Source organism: Plecotus auritus (assembly GCF_963455305.1).
Source record: "Plecotus auritus genome assembly, chromosome: 3".
Lineage (NCBI taxonomy): Eukaryota > Metazoa > Chordata > Mammalia > Chiroptera > Vespertilionidae > Plecotus > Plecotus auritus.
The window spans coordinates 78,414,611-78,436,831 of NC_137772.1; the positions used below are offsets into that span (position 1 = coordinate 78,414,611).

General features: G+C 35.2%; 1 protein-coding gene across 2 annotated transcripts in view; it reads right to left on the bottom strand.

Annotated features, from left to right (window-relative positions):
- TDRD3 (tudor domain containing 3) overlaps positions 1 to 22,221 on the bottom strand; it is a 197,014-nt gene that overhangs the window by 26,790 nt on the left and 148,003 nt on the right. For both annotated transcript variants that reach the window (XM_080660565.1, XM_080660564.1), the window contains exons 11-12: positions 13,150 to 14,000; positions 6,880 to 7,005 (exon numbers count right to left, since the gene is read on the bottom strand). In XM_080660565.1, the coding sequence (XP_080516691.1) occupies positions 6,880 to 7,005; positions 13,150 to 14,000 (977 nt within the window). The remainder of the gene's footprint in view (positions 1 to 6,879; positions 7,006 to 13,149; positions 14,001 to 22,221) is intronic.

A 22,221-nucleotide genomic window follows, 5' to 3' on the forward strand; every position in this document is an offset into this window, starting at 1 on the left:
CTTTTTAATATCTATTATGATCTGTCCTTCACCAACAAGGGTCACAATCCCTGACTTTAGGAAAGGGAAAGTGGGACCTGAAAGGAAATAAAATCTATCATGCAATAAGCAACGTGATTTTTCTGCTTTTTCGGGTGCAGATGGAAGAGGCTCAGAAATTCACTAGAAACTAATACAGAGTTGTTTTTTGTTTTTTTGTTTTTTTTTAATTTAAGAAGGCTGCCACTTCAGATTTATACAAATCTTTAAAATATATTGACATTAGTGTCTAGTCAAGGCACATACCCAATATAAAATTAACTTCTTTGGGAACAGAGAAATAAACAAAACAAAAATATTCCTCAGATTCATTTGTTTTACTACTTTATTTCCTGTGCAATGAGTATATTAGCAAGTCTATGCATATATATATACAAAGGAATGGTAAAATTCAATGCAGTTTGAAATTATAGCTTTAAAAGTCCTGGTAAGTAAAGTAAATGAAAAAACAAAGTTTACACTTAGAAGAGAACAAACCCTGGGTCTGTTGAATCAAGATGTCAAAGGGAAAAATAAGCTCACCTAACAATCCAGCCCCCTTTGGCTGTAGATCTCACCCATGATGCCTCCTTAACACTACTTCAAAAGAAAAATCAAAATCATATAATATTCAGCATAATCTAAAGCATCATGAATTTACTTCTTAATTAATCAACACCGTAATTTAGGAGTCCATACTTTAGGCTGCCATTAGTAAAGGGGAGGCTTAGAAGATAAAAGTTAGCATAATAGCTCTGGTATTATTCATGTATAAAAAAATGCTGTGAATTTTTCATACAGTTATGTTAACTTGATCTTAATATTAAATTAATTTAAGACTTAAATTGTTTTTATGAAAACTGTAATTAAAGTTAGAAACAAATCTAAGTGACCATTAAAATAACATTAAAAAAAAGAAAGCATATCTTAGGTAGTAATATCCTGCCATGTTATTTCATTTTGGGAGTTATGTCATCTTCAGAAAAAAGGAACGTGAAATAATAATCTTAATCTGCACTTTAATTGCTCAATAAAGGAAAACTCAGATTATCCAGAAAACTTTAAAAAATATTCTAATATACAGTTCCTTTGAATAGGTTGTAATATATTAAGTTATCAGGTACCAAAATTCAAGCAATACTTTTGTACAGGTCCTAAAATAGCATATTATTCTCATACTATTAACTGAAATGGTAAAATAAAATGTCTCTATTGAATAATGTAGTCAGCTCAAAACTAGAGCTCTAGATTTTGATAATAATCTGTTAGTTTTAGTTATCACAAACTGAATTTGGGCTTAGGAGGTAGATATGAACAGTATTTAAGCAGACACATCTATGTATATGGCATGCATTTAGGAACAAATAATTTTTCCCTCTTGTCAGCAGCTTTCATATCTCCTTTTGTATAAAATTCTTTTGTGTAATTCACAATCTCCTGTGGGAATTTGAAAATCCTTTGTGTGATTCATAAACTCCTGTGGGAATTGTTAAAATGCTTTGTGTAATTTATAACCTCCTGTGGGAATTGTGAAAGTCTGAGTAATAAATGAAGAAATAAACAAACCACAACAAATACAACCAAATTTATTAAAACAAAGTTTAAAGATATTGCATGAAAGCCCCCAAATTCGACTGTCCATAATTTGAAAAGTATGTTTTAAATGAGGCTAAAACTAGCTGTATAGTTTCATTCTAATTTATTTTGTATTTATAATGCAAAAGAAAATCAGCAATGCCCATATGGCCATCCTTGAAAGAAAAGTCTCCCAAAATATGTATGGTAGAAGAAAATGTATTTCAGTGACCTTAGTCAAATTGTGTTTCTTTTAAAAAAATAATATATATAGATATAGATATAGATATGTAATTTCAGAGAGAGAAAAGGAGAGATAGAAACATCAATGATGAGAAAGTATCATTGATCAGCTCCCTCCTGCACACCTCATACTGGGGATGAAGCCTGCAACCCAGGCATGTGCCCAGACTGGGAATCGAACTGTGACCTCCTGGTCACCACTCAACCACTGAGCCAGCTGGGCTCAAATTGTTTTTTAATGTAGAAATTTAAATATGGTAAATTATATCCACTAATTAATTTAAGAATTTGTCATCTAGAATGAAAAACTTTCTGAAATAGGTACTTGTACTTTTTACTGGATATTAATTGGCAGAACTTCACTGTCACATAATTGTAATTTTCCTATGAAGTTAATGGTTTCTATAACAATTGTTTTCTTTTTAATATCTATTATGATCTTTTGATATCAAATACAAACTAGATAAAGTGTAATTTTATCATTATGTCATTAAAATTACTTATATGACCTTGTTCTAGTACATTTAGGATTCATTTTAACTCATTTTTTCTGTATTACAACTCTCAATCTCCTTCCTCAGTAAATAGGTTAGGATTCTTTTGTTTGTTTCTACATTTCTTTTTAATATTTTTACTAGTGGTAGAATAATTTATGGATTTTTATGAATATCTGAATTTGAAAAGGTAACTTCCAAATGTGCTTCCTAGGATGTCATTATAAAATAAATTTTATACAAAGTTACTTCAAAAGTAAAACTTAAGATTGTTAGTTCTTTTCTTAAAGTATGCTAATACTGAAATATATATTATAATTATTTTTAAAAATCCAAAACCTCCTAAAGACAAATTTTATTTTTTAAATAGATAAAAAGAATTTTTAAGTAGATAAAATTCATTAAATAACAGTTTCTACTTTCTCATTAATTTTATCTTTAAACTAAGGTGGAATAAATAAAGACCTAAACACAATTTAAATGAAAACTTCAGTAAACAAGGTTTTCACCATTTGTATTTTGTTTTAAAGTCTCAAAAAGTATAAATCAAGACTCTCATGAGATACTTACTAGTAAGTGTGCTTTACATAACCAGATCTGGGACTTTCTTCTTACTTTGTGCAGTGGGCAGGAATTTTGTGTTTTGCCTATAAATATGTATCCCTGACCTAGACTAGTGCTTGGCACCTAATAGATGTGCAATGAATATTTGTTGAATAAATGAATACCTTACAGAAAATTGTTAAGATAGAATAATCATCTAAAAGACAGTAACAATCATCTATCACTTTCCAGAACTCCTGTCCATATTGTGCATGCTAAAGTATTAGAACAGCCATTACCTATACAATATTTTTTCTAGTTAAAACAATAGCCAAACAATGATAATTTCCTGATACCAAGAAGCAAATATTATGAACTTTTAAAAAGAAAGTTTAGAAACTAGTATGTTCTAAAAACATTTTTTTAGATATAGTCGCAATGGAACTCAAGTCATAAATATACTTGGAGAATTAGGACTTGACAGTGTTTTTTTAGGTTTAAAAAAAGCAATTCAGAAGCAACAACACTGTAAAACACAAAAGATTTGTCTGAGCAGCAGCACCAGGGTATTTTCAGTAATTCCAAATTGCCTGTGGCATCTTTTTACTGGTTTTCTGGTATTAGTTTTAGAGTTAAAAGGAACCAATTTGGAGGGGACTGCAGGGAAGATAAATAGGTTTTCTTTGCCCCTACTGTTTTCTTATACAATGGTCAGAAGTATAAAATAATACATAGTATGGTTTTCTCCCTATATAATTTTCCAGATAAAATGAGACTCCTAGTGTTTCAACTACTTTAATAAAATAAGGAAAATCCTACAATGTTTAAAGACCATTGAAAAAAATTTGAGCATTTATTCAGTTAAGAATGAGCTGTGAATCTCACATTATTTATGATAATTAGAGAGTTCACTCTAACGAAGATACTAACTTTAAGACAGAATTTTTTTGATACTTAAAAGAACCAGGTGAAATCTAGGTAGGATAAAAAAAAATTAAAATGACTTACCAAAAGGTTTAGTAAATAATTTTAGAGGAAATAAAGTATTCAATCATAATCAGAACATAAATTTTTGCCAACTAAAATATAATCACTGAGTATGTTCTGGAAATAAAAGCGTGTATCTAGATGGAAAGGGAAAACAGACATTTGGTCTACAGACAGAATTAAGGCAAATAATTAATAAACTTCATGAAAAAAATATTAACACTTAGATTTAAACTACTAACTAGATTTTAATTTTTATTTTCCATACAAGGGACTATTAACTTAGTCATTGAGTCTCTTAATATTTCATGCTTTTTATTTAATGATTTATCTGTATACCTTTAAGAGACAATACAGGCAACTGATTTCTATAAAGGCTTATGGCTTATGTACAGGCTTTTTGAGTTGTTTTTCTGCAAACTATAAAAAAAATCTTCAATCCACAATCATTGCTACATTTAGGAAAACAGGTTTTCCAAAATCTTCTGCAAATAGCAAACATAATCCTTAATAAAAGATATCATTTCACAATTAAAAATTGTAACGCACATATATAGTGCAAGAGTTAAAAAATAAAAAATTACACAATCCATAGTGTGAGTGAATATTTGTGCTAAGGCTTCTAACATCTTCGCTGTACTTTTACAGCCCTTTAATTTTTCTAATATGACTTACCAATTAGAGTTACCTTGTTATTGGCATAGTGAATGTTTTGTTTTGATTAACTTAAAACTTGTTACAATTTCCCAGTTACAAAAAGAAAAAGTGCTCATACACACCAACATTAATACTTTCAGAGTCTAAGAGAATTCTACACTAACTCTACATTGACAGTCACATAACTTTTTCTTAGGGGCTTTTAATGTATTTTTTAAAATGGAGATGGATGAAGATATGTTAAGCTGGTGGCTTCTATATATCAAGAATAAGATGCTTCTACAACTAAGTCAATTATCCATGCAGATAAAGAAGAAAGGATGATCTTATCTTCAATAAGATGTTCATGATCCAAAATTATTTGTTATATTAATAACAAATCTTTTGCAAAATCAAAACATCAACAATCACTTGATTATTTGTAAGTGGGAGAAAAGAAACACCGGAATCTCCAAAAGATTTAGTGAATCTATCCTGCTTCTTTCTGAAAAAACATTCCAAGCATCTTATAAGAAAGATTTTAAGTTGACAGCAGAAAAAGAACAGGTGAAAAAAACAGCACAACGTATATATGAATACTCATAAAGGGATAGGAAGAATATGAACGCATTGCTGTTCAGAACAGAATCACTGCATGGGCTGTGACATCTGGTAAAGTTATTGTTCAGCTAAGTTTACATAGCTCTAAAAGCAATGAGGACAATTGGGGGTAAGGGGAGGAAAAGCCACTGACTGTGGAAAGAAAATGACCACTTCAGTACCAAACACCTTTGAATGGAAGAGATACAGTGAGGAAAGACAAATGTACTCATCACTTATGGCTACCCTGAAACAGAAAAAGGAAGTAGAGAGGAAATGAAGTAACAAAACTAAATTTCTCTTTAGGGAGGAAAGGATAAAATTAATCTCTTAATAAATTTCTAAAAAATAAAAAGAAAACTAACGTGAAAATTCTATTTTAACCTCTGACTGTAATGGTTAAACACATTTGGGAGCATACAATGAACAGCAAACTGGGACTCAACTCCTAGAATACAGACTCAATAAATAATTACTTTTACTATAAAAGCTAGATTAAGATGTATTAATAGAAAAAAAGAAATAAAAATTAATAGAAATAAAAAATAGCCATCATATGAGAATCAACAAGGGCAAAAATTTAAGTACAACAAATTTCTCCAAGAAAAGAAAGACATAAATTAGATATTGATAGTATTTCAGTTTTTTAGGGAAAAAGTGGCTAAGCTTCAGAAAAAGAGAAGAAAATAATCTCTTAATCAAGCATATAAATCATTAGTAATATTACACTGTAAAATATATAATGATAAATTATCTAGAAAATAGTTTTTCTGTAATAAAAATATAAAGAATCAAGATCCATGGCCCAAAACATGATTATGGCTACCAGGTTTTTTTGTTGTTTATTTATCTTTTTGGGGGGACAGGGAATATGTTGTGTCAGAAAAAATGTAAAAAAAAAAAAAAAAAAAAGACCAAAACTAAAAGCAGTTCATGAGAAAACAACATGTGCTTCAATGATGATGGCTACTGTCTAGATGACATAATTTTCTAGTATATTTTGATAATTTAGGGCAATAGCAACAAATTAGGCTTCTAAAGATAAGTTTATTAACAGCTACCCACAAATTGGAGAAAAGAAATAAAATTTATGAAGTTATCAAACTCATTTTAATATGTCTTATCCTCCTGTTTTTGCCTAAATGTAGTTGAGAATCTATGTACATAAAGTCACATAAATCCTGAATAAAATGGACTCCATGAGGACAGTACATTCTAAATTACATCATCAAACTTATCACACAGCTTTGACATAACATTTAGAAACAAAAGTAATCAAATAATTATTAAACAGATATTCATAGTTAATCTGTACATATACATACATAAACATATGTGTAGTAAATGCAGTGTGAACTCATATATACTTTAAAGTATTTTTCTTAATTTTACATGTAACTAAAATAATAAAGAATATACATGTATCCAACAGAAATTTAAATGTGACAACTGCTGGACATAATTTAGTCAAATTTAAAGTAACAAAATATGCATAAAAAACTAATTTTACATATACACATTTTTAGTAAACAAAAATAAGGGCACCTATTTTTAAAGAATAATATAACAAAGCATTATACAAAAAAAGTAATTTCAATGCTTTCATTTTTATTGTAGTTCAGTGTAATTATTAAATTAAAATCGTTCTTTAGGGATGGCCAGTTTTAAGCAAACTCAAAATATTTTTCCACTGGAAAACTTTGTATGACTATAACTAATCTTTCAAAGCTATGTATTTTCTTCAAATTAGCTTCTGCCTGTGTACAGAATTTGGATCACATACCCATGACTCTGTTTGAATGGGCCTGATGTTGCTTAGTAGCACCTCTTCATAGTTTCCATAATCAGTGAATTTAACAACTGCTGTCATACCTGAAGAATGGAGAGCTTCAACTTCTGCTCGGTAAAACTGAGGAGAAAAAAGGAGTTTTAAATATGACAACATTGTCTACAAAGGGCAATATTAGATGGAAATGTGAATAATCGAAGTGCTAGAATGCGTAATTTCTTTGAAAGCTCAATCTTCTTTTAATTAATATTTTGAGATAAACTGACATAGTTTTAGATGTATAACATAGTGATATGACATATGTATATGTAGAAAATGATCACCACAGTTATTTTAATGTTCATCGCCAGTTATAGAATTTTTTTCGTGATGAAAACTTTTAAGATTTATTCTCTTAGCAACTTTCAAATATGCCATATTTTAAAGAAAATAATTGTTAAAAGAATAATGTATTTAAGAAATAACTTACCTTTGAATAATCATAAATTTGCTAAAAAAGATAAATTATCTCATTCATATGAGTTCTGACATAACACTAAATAGTAGTCATATTTCAGGTAAGAGCTCGATGGTCAGGAGAGAATATTCTCATGTCAGTGGGTATATAAAGAACTAGTGTTATGTTTTGTTGTCAGCCATTGAAGTCCTTTAACTAATATTAGTAAGATTTTTTTTTTTATGTATTAATCAGAATATATAACTACTAGAGGCCTGGTGCACGAAATTTGTGCACTCAGGGGGAGGGGGTACCTCAGGCTGGCCTGCACCCTCTGCAGTCCGGGAGCCCTTGGGGGATGTTAGGGAGCGGGCCTAAGCTGGTAGTCGGACATCCTTAGCGCTGCCACAGAGGCAGGAGAGGCTCCCACCACTGCCGCTGCACTCGCCAGCTGTGAGCCTGGCTTCTGGCTGAGCAGTGCTCACCCTGTGGGAGCGCACCAACTACCAGGAGGCAGCTCCTGCGTTGAGCATCTGCCCCTGGTGGTCAGTGCATATCATAGCTACTGGTTGTTCCACCATTCAGTCGATTTGCATATTAGCCTTTTATTATATAGGATGGGGCAACTTAAAAAAACATAAACATATGACAAAATAAATACAAAGAAAAAGGCTCATTGCTGCTGACATCACAGGCAACTGAGGGGAAGTAGGGATGTCAGGTAAGGAGTAAGCACATTATTCATATTCAGGTGTTAATAGGATTTGAGACACTGCAAGACCAGATACCTTTATTTTATCAGTTTACTCAGTTTTACTTGGCTCTGGGAACTAATGCTCATTAACAACCTCACAAGCAACTAATTTACATAACAAGTACAATTTTAAAATTTACCTGTTATGGTAACTAGGAGTAGGTCACTAATTGGTCAACCCATTCAGGACCTAAATTATAGGTCAGAATGTTGCTTAGTAAACATGAAAAATTATTTTCTTTAAACTAGGTTAGTTGGACACTCTACTATAACACTGTCTATTCTTAACAGTAAGTATCTCTTAGTAGGCTCACCAGAATCAGAAAATGCTAAAGGCAACAGAAATTCTTATTTTTCATATCCTTCTAAAATATGACTTATCAGGAAAGAATCTATTTTTCTGAGTAACTAGTATACTTCATACTACAAAGGTTATTAAGTTAATTCATGGTGCTTCCTTCCCAAGTCTGGATGCTAAGAAATTTAGAGACATCATGTGGGGATTTCCCAAATCTTGGAGTTCTGATATACATTCACATCTCTCCATCCCTCTTTTATATCTTTAGCCTCATACTTCTGTGTTTTGTGAATTGTTGTGAGTATTTTTGGACCTATGCTTCAATTGTAAGCTTCTCAGATAATTAGGTAAGTTCAACAAACAATGAATCACAATATAGCCTAGGAAAACAAGCTGACATCTTTTTAGAACTTAACACTTTCATAAAGACAACTCGTGTAAAAAATGACTTCTATATAATGTAGAAAGCACTGTAATAAAGGTGTAGTGATATGGCATTTGATAAAGCTAAGGAGTTTGGGAAGAGCTTCCTGGTCAGATGACAATTAATATAGTCTTTAAGGCAGAAGAGGGTTTAGCCAAGTAAAGAACTGAGAAGGGTATATGTTTCAGGGAAGGTTACAGACATAAAACATGAAGATGAGTGTAAAAAACTATAAAGAGTTTAAAATTAATTATGGCATGATGTGAGAAAAAGGGTAAACCAATAGGAAATTAGACAGGACAAGAAGATAAGAGCCAACTGACTAAGGCTCTACATGCGTATTAGAATATGTATTTATTTTACAGGTAAAAGATTTAAACTAGAAAGAATGATATGTTCTAAGCCCAAAAGCACAGTGGTGGCAGTTTCAATGACAAGTGTAAGAGGAATAAAGTTTAAGGCACCCTAGCTGGTTTGGCTCAGTGGACAGAGCATCAGCCTGTGGAGTGAAGGGTCCCAAGTTGGATTCCGGTCAAGGGCACAAGCCCAGGTTGCAGGCTCGATTCCCAGTAGGGGGCGTGCAGGAGGCAGCCAATCAATGATTCTCTCTCATCATTGATGTTTCTATCTCTCTCTCCCTCTCCCCTCCTCTCTGAGATCAATAAAAATATATTAACAAAAGAGTTTAAGGCAAGGAGACCAGTTTGGAGGTGGTTCGAGTATTCCAGTTGAGAGAGCAAAAAGCACTGAACTAGCTATGACAGTTTAGAGGAAGAATTGTCCCAGATTCTAAAATCCTTCAAAGCAAATAAAACTTGAGAGAAGAAGATATTGGGAATAATTTCTTAAATTATTAATTATACTAATTGATCAATCAGCTCCAAAACATCATTGTAATGCAATTAAGATTATGATTTTTTAAAAGCTAATGGTTTTCTTAAACCTTCATCTTGGTCTCTGGCTAGAAAATTAGAAAGTTGCATATTCTTGACAAGACATTTAAAAGCTATTTCGCCCAGCCTATGTGGCTCAGTGGTTGAATGCTGACCTATGAACCAGGAGGTCATGGTTCAATTCCCAGTCAGGACATATGCCTGGTTGTAGGCTCGATCTCCAGTAGGGGGTGTGCAGGAGGCAGCCCATCAATGATTCTCTCTCATCATTGATGTTTCTACCTCTCTCACCTTCCTTTCTGAAATCAATAAAAATATATTTTTTTAAAAAATAAAAGCTACCTCTTAAATTAGGTGGTTTCAGAATATAGCTAATCCCATCTCTTTCAGAGGGTAAATATTGTTTATCTCATTTGTTTAATTGTATAATCTATATAGAGCCCACAGTCCCTCACTCTAAACTGAAAGGATATATCCAAATAAAATGAAAGTAGTCACTTTAAAAGAGCATCTAATAATTCTAAGAATACTCTAAAAGTTCAAAATAATTGGGAATTATTAGGTGCTGTCTTTCAGAAGGTGGTATTTGAAGTCATATGAGTAATAACACAGCCAGAACTATCTGATCTATCCCAAGTACCTGACACTTAGCAGCCATTATTCAATTATGATTTGTTGAATACTCAATATTTGCTAAAGAACTTGCCTGCTAAGTCTAATATCTCAATATCTGTAGGTCTTTTTATTTTTCTCTGTTGCTTTGTTTCTGGTTTATCATATTCTCTCTCCCTTTTTCTTTCCTTCTCTCTCGCTCTCTCTCTCTCTCTCTTTGGCTCATAATTTTTTATAGGATGCCAGGCATTGCAGGTAAAATATTCAAAAGATTCTAGGAAATGTATATCCCCTGCCCCCCAAAAAAAGAGGATTAGATTTTCTTTTGGCAGGCAGACAGAGTGCAAGCAGACATCCTTGATACTGTAAAGCAAGCATGTGAAACTCGAGGCCCACGGGCCGCATGTGGCCCACAACAAATATTTTTGTGGCCCAGCCAATATAACAGCATGTAAGAAACATTTTAATAAAAATTTCGTACCTTAATTTTTACAATATACTGTTATACATAATTATTAATAACAAACTATAACGTTCGCTAATAACTGATTACTATAATCGTGTTGCACTCATTTCCCTTACATGCCTTATGTGCAGGCAAACATCTAACACCTGTTTATGCCTCATCACTCATTGAACACCATGAGACCTGGTTCCCTACAGCAGTGGTCAGCAAACTGCGGCTCACGAGCCACATGCGGCTCGTGAGCCGCGGTTTGCCGCTCTGTTGACTAATGAGTTTGCCGACCACTGGGACAGGGGCTTAATCACAAGGAACAACAACAACCTGTAATTATTGGAATCGAGAGTCTAGGTCTGTGGTCAGCAAACTCATTAGTCAACAGAGCGGCAAACCGCAGCTCATGAGCCGCATGTGGCTCGCGAGCCGCAGTTTGCCGACCACTGCCCTACAGCATCTTTTCTTTCTTTGTGTGTGTGTGTGTGTGTGTGTGTGTGTGTGTGTTTTCTTTTAGAGAGAGAGGAAAGGAGAAGGAGAGAGAGAGAAACATTGATGCAAGAGAGAAACACTGATTGCTTGCCTCCTGTATGCAACCTGACTGGGGATCAAACTCACAACCTGGGTATGTGCCCTGACTGGGAATTGAATTGGTGACCTTTAGGTGCACCAAACTACGCTCAACTAACTGAGCCACACTGGCCAGGGCTACAGCATCTTTTTAAAGGATCCATCCATATTTCCTAGCCTGAATTTGAATTCCTTGAAATCTTCAGTTAACTTTACTTCCACCACTTTAGTTACACACACATTCCCATGGGCACATCCTTACTTTATCAACTGAAAGTACTCAACTTATGAAATATTTACTTCAAACATTTTTTTCTTTGACCTGATCCTCACATCTATGCATGTTCCTGTCACTATAACTCCCTTACCTCAGTTTTAATTACCCTGCTGATAGCACCAGTCCTCTAACCATTCTACTTTTCTTCCTATATAAGTGCCCCATTCAAAATTAACTAATTAACAGAGTCAACAAATAATTATTAAATTCCTACATTGTGGGAAAAGCAGGGCTACAGAAAAAAAAACAAAAAAACAAAACTAGACAAAACCCTGCCTTTAAGGAATTTAAAATTATGATAGGGGAGAGCTATCAATTCAGTAACCAAAATAAATAAGTAAATTAATTAATTAATTAATTAATTTACAAATTCTGGTAACTTAAAGAAAGTGAATAAGGCAATGACTGAGAAAGACAAGAATGTGGGACAAGAGATCAGGTTAAAGAAGGCTTCCTTTAGGAAGTGATGTTTGAGCCCAGCCCTCAAGGATAAGAAGAGTAGTTGGTAGAAAATGTTGGGCAGAAGGCAAACATGTGCAAAGGCCCTTTTCTCAAAGGGTCCTTCTGTCCTCCTCATCTTCCTGTTCTGTGTGGTCTTCTCCCTCACAGCCAGGCTCTTTTATCTGATCCACTGTATTCCTTCTTGACCTCATCTTCTATATTTCCCTTCTCCTTTCTCCACAATTTCCCTCTTTTCTTTTTAGTCAGCATGTAATATAGAACAAAAGAATGTTTAATTTATTTGGTTTAGTAAGTATTATATTATTTATTATCAGATAAATAATTAACTATTCTCTTAATTTTTAAAAAAAGTAGTCTGTGCAAATTTTCTTTAAGTTAGATGAAATCTGTAGAATTTAACCCTGGGCCATTCAAATGATTTTCTTCCTTGTGAATTAGTATAATCTCACTAGAAAGAAAAGCAAACATTAACAGTTCAGTTGATGGCAAGTGAAGTCATTCTCAACTGTACTTAACCATTTTTACAATACTATTCTAATACACAAGCTAAAATAAAATATAATATAATCAAATCTATGGACTCATTCTCCCTAATCATTCATAAAAAAACAATAAATATGATAAATATTTTATTTATCCTGTTATAAATTATACTAGAAGCTCGATGCACGAAGATTCGTGCTAGAATGGGCCTTCCTTTCCCTGGCTGCCGGCACCACCTTTCCACTCTGGCCCAGCCCCGGAACTGCCTCTTTCCGCTCTGGCCCCACCTTCCCATGCTGCCCAGAGGTCCTGAGAGACCAGAGGCGGGGCGGAACACCTGCATCATCACCACGGCGACGACGCAAGTGTCCTGCCCACCCTAGTGCTCGGCACCTATGTATGCAAATTAACTGCCATCTTTGTTGGTTTGATTTGCATATCACTCCTGATTGGCTGGTGGGCGTAGCGGAGGTACGGTCAATTTACATGATTGTCTATTTTTAGGTAAGATATCTATACATCTGTTCAAAGAAGTACAGTTTCAATAGAATGTTACATTTAGTAATATTAGTATATAATACCATTATAGCATGCATACCTTATTGTCTTCCCAATAAAGTGCAAAACATTCATCTCCAGGTTTCCACAGTTTTGCGTACTCCATAGGAATAGATGGTTCTAGTACTTTTTCTGGTTTAATTGGCCCACATCTTCTTTTGGGACCACTATTGTAAAATACTTTATCATCATAGGGTGTGGCTGTGTTGGGTCCTGTTGGCTTAATAGGTCCTACTCGCCTTCCCTTCAGTGGCATTTCTGTCTCTCCATTTGGAACACCAATGAAACTATTAGTTCTGACGGGATTCTGGTAGTCAGTATTTACAGGAAAATGTTTTTCAATTTTTACACCACTGAAAGCTTCATTATTTATTGTTCGTGGTTTCCTGTCATAAAAATGATCAGGATTTGCTGTTTGGTTTTCTCTTTTCCCACGTTTTTGATTATTATAATCTATGGATTCTTGAGGAAGTGGATTTTCTTTTGCCTCTGCATAGGCTGGACCTCTTCCTGATCTGCTTTGCATAGAGTTTTCCCTTTTTTTAAAAGCACCATCATTGTGCTGAGAACCTAAAGGGTATGAGGTGTCTTTAGTCCTATCATATCTAGAATAGGGTCTATCACATCTGATTCTCTCTTCAGCCCATCCTTCGGATCCTGAAGAAGTACTTGGTCTTTCAGTACCTCTATTTCTAGGCAATCCACTGCCTTCTAAAACTGACTTCGAATTTTGGGTGTCTCTTTGAAAACGAGGAGGTTTTTCATTTCTTGGCTGTCTGGTATCATTCCGAGGAAGATATCTTGTTTGATTACTGTCTTTTATTCCATTTTGCTCAGTATTCAACAATCTGTGTTGCCCCTGATGAAGCTGCTGCGGTTGTGATTTAGGCTCTGAAAAGTAAATCATATGCACATTAAAATGATGATTCTGAATTAACACCTACTTTAAAATGCCTAAAAATTATATTAATACAAAATGATAAAAGTCTATTTTAACATCTTTCACTATCTTCCCACTCATTATCTTCATCCCTCTCTGCTTCCTTAGAGTCCTATATTTCTAATGTACAGTGTCCTGAGTCAGCCACATTAGTGAAGTAAAGCAATAATATGTATGAACCATGAAAACAATGGTGGACAATTTAAAAACAATTAGTCTTTGTCATTGAATGTTTGTATTCTTATAAAAGTGTTAGTGATATATGCAATTCTGGTAATTCATTTCCCAAGATATTAATGAAATAGAACTGTAAACTGCTAACTCAGAAGCTGCTTTAAAACTGCACAAGTACAACCCTTGTTCAACTTCTTCTGAATCCCACTCCAATTTAGGTAAGTATTGCTATTATTGTCAGTCAAACTCTAGCCTTCGCAAAAATGTCATTTCTCAAATCTTTCTGAATTTGGAATTGCTAAGTGTTTGGAGTACAAAATAGATACCCCATTATAGAAAAGAGTTAATCATTTTCTTGACCTACCAAAGTAATTAAAAGCAAGTCCTACTTCGAAATACAGAATTTGTCAATCTGATTAGGTACAATAGTGCAAATAATATCCAGCTAGATACCAAAAGCAGTACCATGGTAAATATATACTCATAGATAATGTAATGACTGTTTTTCACACAGTGATTTTTATTTTATTTCCATTTGTACCATGTAATTTACCAGTACACATTCTTCCTCCATTGTTTCACACATGTCTATAACATTATTACCAAACACACTGATTGGTCTTTGGTATACATGTCTTGTTTCTCTTGTCATACCCCATAATCAATATGTAGATCAAGATTATTCTTATACTAGAGGCCTGATGCATGAAAATTTGTGCACTCGAGTGAGGGGAGGTCCCTCAGTCCGGCCTGCACCCTCTCGCATTCTGGGACCCCTCAGGGGATGTCCACCTGTAGGCTTAGGCCCACTCCCCAAGGGATCGGGCCTAAGCTGGCAATCAGACATCCTCTGGCAGCTGGGAGCCCTTGGGGAATGTCCAACTAATGGCTTAGCTCTGCTGCGGAGGTGGGAGAGGCTCCTGCCACTGCTACTGCGCTGGCCAGCCATGAGCCAGCTTCTGGCTGAGCAGTGCTCTTCCTGTGGAAGCACACTGACCACCAGGAGCTGCATTGAGCATCTGCCCCTGGTGGTCAGTGCGCGTCATAGCTACTGCTCGTTCCGCCGTTCGGTCGATTTGTGTATTAGCCTTTTATTGTATAGGATTTCCCAAGGGTCACAGTACTTCTCAATAGGCCTTCTATTGACATTTTGGGTGAGAATGTTCCCTGCATTTCAAGAAAATTAACCTCTTTGACCTCCAAGAACTAAATGCCAAAGCACTCTCTCCCAGCATTCCCAGTGTCTCCATACATTCTAAACATCCACTAGAGGTAAAAACAAACAAACAAAAAACAGATAAAATGTTTAAATCAAGAGGAAGAAAGAGAAGATCTTTAAAAGTTCCTGAGTGACAAAAAAAGTCACAGACTAAAGATCAAGACTCAAATTGGCAAAAAAAAAAAACCAAACCTTTTTCAACAGAACCACTGGAAACTAGAAGTCAATCTAACAAGTTTTAAATGTCTTTGAAAGAAAGGAAAACTATTTTCTAAGTACAATTCTACATCCAGCCAAACCACCCATTAATTGTGACAAAGAATTAAGACTTCTTGAGTAAGCAAGGTAGCAAATACTAGCCAAGACCATTTACAGACACATTTTTTAGAAATTACTTTTCCCAAGATCTGCCTTATAAATATAACACAAATATCTTGTTTTTAATAGCTGTCGTCAACATTAAGTTTTTCTTTAGAGACAAAAAAACATGTTCATCTTTAGTTCCGGCTGGCATTATTTATTTTCCAGGAGTAAAGATTCAGGGAAGAAAGAATAGTAGTGAATATAAGCAGTATACCAATAAGTATTTTCAGCAGAAAGCAGATATTGGCATTTGTTCCAGTCATTATTAGAGAATAAACACAGCAGTTGCCTCTTTCTATCTGCAGTGTATTAGGTATCTGCACTTGCACTTTATTATCAAATAGTCCCCGCAGTGATCTTGAGATACAAATGTTATGGGGTTTTATGTAATAAAGAGAAGTAAAGTCCCTTGTATGGTGAATTGAAGAAAATTTTCAGCTTCCAAAAGAAGTCCAAGATTAAAATATTTTATTTGCTATCGTAAGACTAAACAGATATTTGAGAAGGAAGCATTTTAGAGTGGCTGTGTTTAGGGATCAATGTGTCTTGATCCCTAAACACAGTTAGGGCCACTGATATCTCTGATGGTCAGAAAGTACAAATATATTAGCTCATCACAGGAGAAGCTACCCATCCTGAACTAGAGATAGGGTTCTAAATAACCGTGTATACAGAATGAAGGCCTCAACTAGGCTTGGTAGGGGTAGGAGAATTTGTTTTCCGTTTTTCTAGAACAAAACAAAGTAAAGCTTTCCTAATCTATTTAATTGACAATATATATTAGATTACAGAATAAAACAAGTGATGTTACTAATAACAAGCATACTTCAATTCCAATAATGTGCTGAGATAATACAGTGAGAGAAGAATCTACAAAGAAAATTACTTTTTAAAATAATCCTCACTTAAGGATATTTCCCCCCCCTCCCCCAATTGCTTTTCAGAGATAGTAGAAAAGAGAGGGTGGGGGAGGGGGGGAGAGAAAGGGAGAAAGAGAAACATCAATGTAAAAGAGACACATCAACTGGTTGCCTCCTGCCTGAGCCCAGATTGGAGGATGGAGAGAGAGAACCTGAAACCCAGGTACATGCCCTAGACCAGGAATGGAACCTGAGACCCTTCAGTGTGCATGCTGACATTCCAATGAGCCACAATGGCCAAGGCAAGAAAATTACTTTTTAAAATAAAAATTAAAAAGAAATAAATTAAATACAATGACGAAGAGGATAAGCTTTTAAAAGAACATAGTTTTCACATATATCCATTTCATTTAAAAATAAAATAACAATAAACCAAGAAAAGAAAGTCCTTACATGCTTCATGGCTCTCAGATTTCCTTTTGTCTTAGGTAGTTGAGTAATGAAGTCAGATATAAAGTAAACATTTTGAAAATGAGCTAATCTATTTAAAAAATAACAGAATATACTCAATTACTAAACTGTGGAAAAGGTAATTTTAGGTAAATTAAGAAATAGACCCCAAAACAAATAGAAAGCTCCTCAATTCTCCAGCCAAAATCTAATTGCTCTCTGCCACCCTTCCTGAGGAGGTATAATGATTCCAAAACTAAAAATACTAATCAGCACCACAGGCCAGGTACACAATCACTTTAATAAAAATATACCCAGATATTTTTCTGTATAAACAACAGAAAAAATGAATCAACTTTTTTTTTAATGACCTGAAGGGGAAAAATGAAACAAAAGTATAACCAGAAACTGGTAACATTTAATAGTAAATAGTAGAAGAAAGAAAAAGGAAGATTAGCAAAAATGATAGAAAAATTTCATCATAAAATAACTAAACCTGTGAAAACATCTAAAAGATCACAGTGATGAAAGCTCACATGAAAAAACTGGTCAATGAATGCTGTATGAGTTTAGTTTGACCAGTGATAAAATGTTCCTGTTACACCAGATTATGAATTTCAAAATGTTTACAAGATAATTGGTTACAATATTTTACATCACCATGATTTGAAATATAGGAATCAAGAGTGAATTTATTAATTGCCATGAGTTCTTTGGGGATTTTAGTATATGAATTCTTCTCTGCAAAATATTCATTCTCCAGTCAGTTGTACCTGCATTTTATAGTAGAAAAAGGTACATTTTGTTCCTTCATTTCATTTTGAGAAATGTACTTTAAAAAGTGACTTAATATTTATTAAGATTTTATTATTGCCTGACTCCACTTTAAAGGTCTTTTGCCTACATTATTTCATGTAATTCTCATATCCACCCTAAAGGGCCAGGTTATTATCCTTATTTTACTAGTGAAGAAACAAAGCAAAGCTAGCAGCTAGGAAATGTTGAAGCCAGAATTTAAACCCAAATCTAACTGAAGCTAAAGCCCACGCTTTTTCCACCATGCCAAGCTGCCTGCTCAGAGAAACAACACAGAATGTAACCAACAGCATGCTAGCTACAGCTTTATCAGCTACATCTGTTCATTTCTGGGAGATGCAGAAATCACAAAAGCTCTTTAACAATCCCCAATGGACTGAAAAAATAGTTGTATACTACGGTAGGATTGCCAGAATACTGACCTAAAGTTAATAATCTTTCTATTAAAGCAGAAAAAACGAAAACCCCTATTAACAATTAATTGTACTGCTACTTAGAAGCTCACCAACTGGCACTTACAGGTAGCATAATGTGCAGGGTGCAGCTGCTAGAAAGGGACTGAATAGCTACATCACAGCTCTGCCATGAGTAGTTCTGTAACCCCAGGCAAGTTATTTAACTTTTCTGAGCCTCACCTTTAAGATAGGGATTAACAGTAGCACCCACCTCAGAGGATTAACTAAGTACGTAGAACCCTGACTTTAAGAAGCACATAATAAATTTAGCTGTCATTGTTATTATGATCAGTAGTATTATAATTATGCAAATGAACATAATGAATTACATCAAGAAAAAAAACAATTCTTAGATGATAAGGTGCTTCTCTATTTACATATCTTCACTACCAACAACCTCACCTTTAGTTAGTACCTTTAGCTTCCTTGCTTTAGTTTTTTTGTTTGTTTTTGTTTCTTCTTGTTGAAATCAGGGTAGAAAGAATGCTTTAGTAAAAACTTATTTGTTGCCAAATTATCAAAGTCATATTACAGAGAAAATTTAGATACATTAGAAAATCAAATTCATATTCTAATATAGTTTTTCATTTAAAATATATTATAAACATTCTCCAGACAAAATTTCTTTTATATACCCTTTACATTTCTCTACATAAAAAAGCTAAGAAATATTTTCAAAAGTAAAAATTATTTATATTATAAAAATGTATGAAGTTCTACCTTCTGCCTATCCATTCCCATCTCTAGGGAGAGCCACTATTAACATTTTTAGAGATTATTCTTTGTTTTTATATAACCCATACAGGCATCTCTGCACATTTTACTTATTTATTTATTTTTAAATATATTTTTTATTGATTTTTTACAGAGAGGAAGAGAGAGGGATAGAAAGTTAGAAACATCAATGAGAGAGAGACATCGATCAGCTGCCTCCTGCAATTCCCCTACTGGGGATGTGCCCGCAACCCAGGTACATGCCCTTGACTGGAATCGAACCTGGGACCCTTCAGTCCGCAGGCCGACGCTCTATCCACTGAGCCAAACCGGTTAGGGCCTTATTTATTTTTTTAATAAAAAATGAATTCATGCACATCCCACAGGCTGCAAGATACCTTTTAAACTGACTATACTAGTATACCATGGCCATCTTTCCAAGTCAATGCATAGAGGTTTCTCATTAATCAAATTGAGGGTAGGATTGGTCAATTATACATTGATGGCCTTTGGGTTAAGTCAAGTAAAGCTCTCTTGATAAACTGGGCATTTACAAAGGTACTAAACTCGTGGGTCAAACACTATTTAGAAAGAACTTTGTTAATTTTGCTTTAAGTCAAATATTGCTTATTGAAGAAAATATACTGGATTTAAAAACTGACTAAACTCGCAGAACTGTAATTTACTATCAAACCTGTAATATTTGAAAGGAAGATATACCAGAACTGGTGAAACTGTCATATAGGAAGCATGTGCAGAAAGTCAAGTACAGAAAGCTAAATTTAACTTGCGTGATCTTTCCTTCCAAGCTGATTAATATTTTCCAGAATCCTAAGTATGATCATTTTAAATACATTATCTTGCAACACATGTTTTGCACATTTCATACAAAACTATAGCATAACAAAAGTGAGAACTCTTACAATTTGAAGCCCAAACATGCTAGTGGCATTTAAAGCCAAGTTAAGGGGCAGATAAATGAAAATAAACAGGATTTAAAAAAGAAAAGCCAAAGGAATGCCCATTTCTGGACTAAAGTACTATTTTTTAAAAGTCACAGTATCATGGTACAACAGGTTACCTACTGATGTAAAAACTGATCCAAGTAGAAGAGCTGAGATTACTGCTAAGTAATCATTCAACAAGTAAACAAACAAAAAAAATCATTAAATATATTTGTTGCAAAAAGATGGTATTAACTGATTAGTACGTGAATTCATATTATAACAGAAGCATAACACTTTGTAATATTCCTATGTCTACATTTAACCAGTTTATACATAATGTTTTTTCACCTCAAAATTCTTGGCTCATTATTTCAAACACATAAGGGATTTTTGTGTAAAATATCTTTAGATATTGTGTATATTCTATAATAATTACAAAGCTCTTTGGCTATAAAAATTGGCCTATCAGCTAAAATTTCATTTTATTTCCTGTATAAAAATGATTTCCTCTATAAATGTATTCTGTAGGAATTCTGACTTATATTACAAAGTGTAAATAAAACCAGGGACTATGTCTCATTCAGTTTAGATGCATATAAACAAACATAGTTATTAAAGGATGATGTTTTTATATATTACTAGAGGCCCGGTGCATGAAATTCATGCGGGGAGGGGGGTGTCCCTCAGCCCAGCCTGCACCCTCTCCAACCTGGGATCCCTAGAGGGATGTCTGAATGCCTGATTAGGATCCTACCAGGATCGGGCCTAAATGGGCAGTCGGACATCCCTCTCACAATCCAGGACTGCTGGCTCCCAACTGCTTGCCTGCCTGCCTTCCTGATTGCCCCTAACCGTTTCTGCCTGCCAGCTTGATCAACCCCTAACCATTCCCCTGCCAGCCTGATTGATGCCTAACTGCTCCCCTGCCAGCCTGGTCACCCCTAACCTCCCTCCCCTGCAGGCCTGGTCACCCCTAACTGCCCTCCCCTGCAGGCCTGGACCCCCCAAATGCTCTCCCCTGCAGGCCTGGGTCCCCCCCAACTGCCCTTCCCTGCAGGCCCAGTTGCCCCCAACTTCCTTCCTCTGCCGGCCTGGTCACCCCTAACTGCCATCCCCTGCTGGCCTGATCACCCACAACTGCCCTCCCCTGCTGGCCTGATCCCTCCCAACTGCCGGCTATCTTGTGGCAGCCATCTTGTGTCCACATGGGGGCAGCCATCTTGTGTGTTGGAGTGACAGTCAATTTGAATATTACTCTTTTATTAGATAGGATAGAGGCCTGGTGCATGGATGGGGGCCAGCTGGTTTGCCCTGAAGGGTGTCCTGGATCAGGGTGGGGGTTCCCTTGGGGTGTGGGGCGGCCTGGGCAAGGGGCCTGTGGTGAGTTGCAGGCCGGCCACGCCCCCCGGCGACCCAAGGGAAGGCCCTCGGATCTGGGATTTATTTATCTTCTATAATTGAAACTTTGTAGCCTTGAGCGAAGGCCTGGGCTGGCCAGGGTATGCAGGAAGCTTGACTTCCTCCATTGCTGGGGAAACCCATGCCTCCTGTTCGCTCTGTGGCCGCAGCCATTTTTGTTGGGATTTATTTATCTTCTATAATTTAAACTTTGTAGCCTTAAGCGGAGGCAAAGGCAGGCCAGGGCAGGCGGTAAGCCTGGCTTCCTCCATTGCTGGGGAAACCCAAGCCTCCTGCTCTCTCCGTGGCTGCAGCCATCTTGGTTGGGTTAATTTGCATACTCACTCCTGATTGGCTGGTGGGCGTGGCTTGTTGGTGTAGCAGAGGTACAGTCAATGTGCATATTACTCTTTTATTAGATAGGATAAAATAAAATGCAGCCTTTTAAAGAGATGATGAGTAGGCAGGAAGAGAACTCACCCATAACCCCAAGACTACAGCACAACTTTTTTCATGCTATACTAAATACGTTGTTTCTTACCACTCTCTTCAAAATAATCATTTTAATGTTGCATAGCATTCATCTACTGGATATCCTGCAGCTTGTCTTCTAACCCCACCACTCACTGAAACTATTTCTGTCAAGGTCTCCAATCAGTGGTGTGCTAGAGACAGCTTGAATATCTTACAAGAGCTGATTATTAAATTTTCAGAAAATCTGCAAGCTGGATGTAAACTGTTGATAGCTAGAAGTCAGCCACAGCAGAAACCTTTAC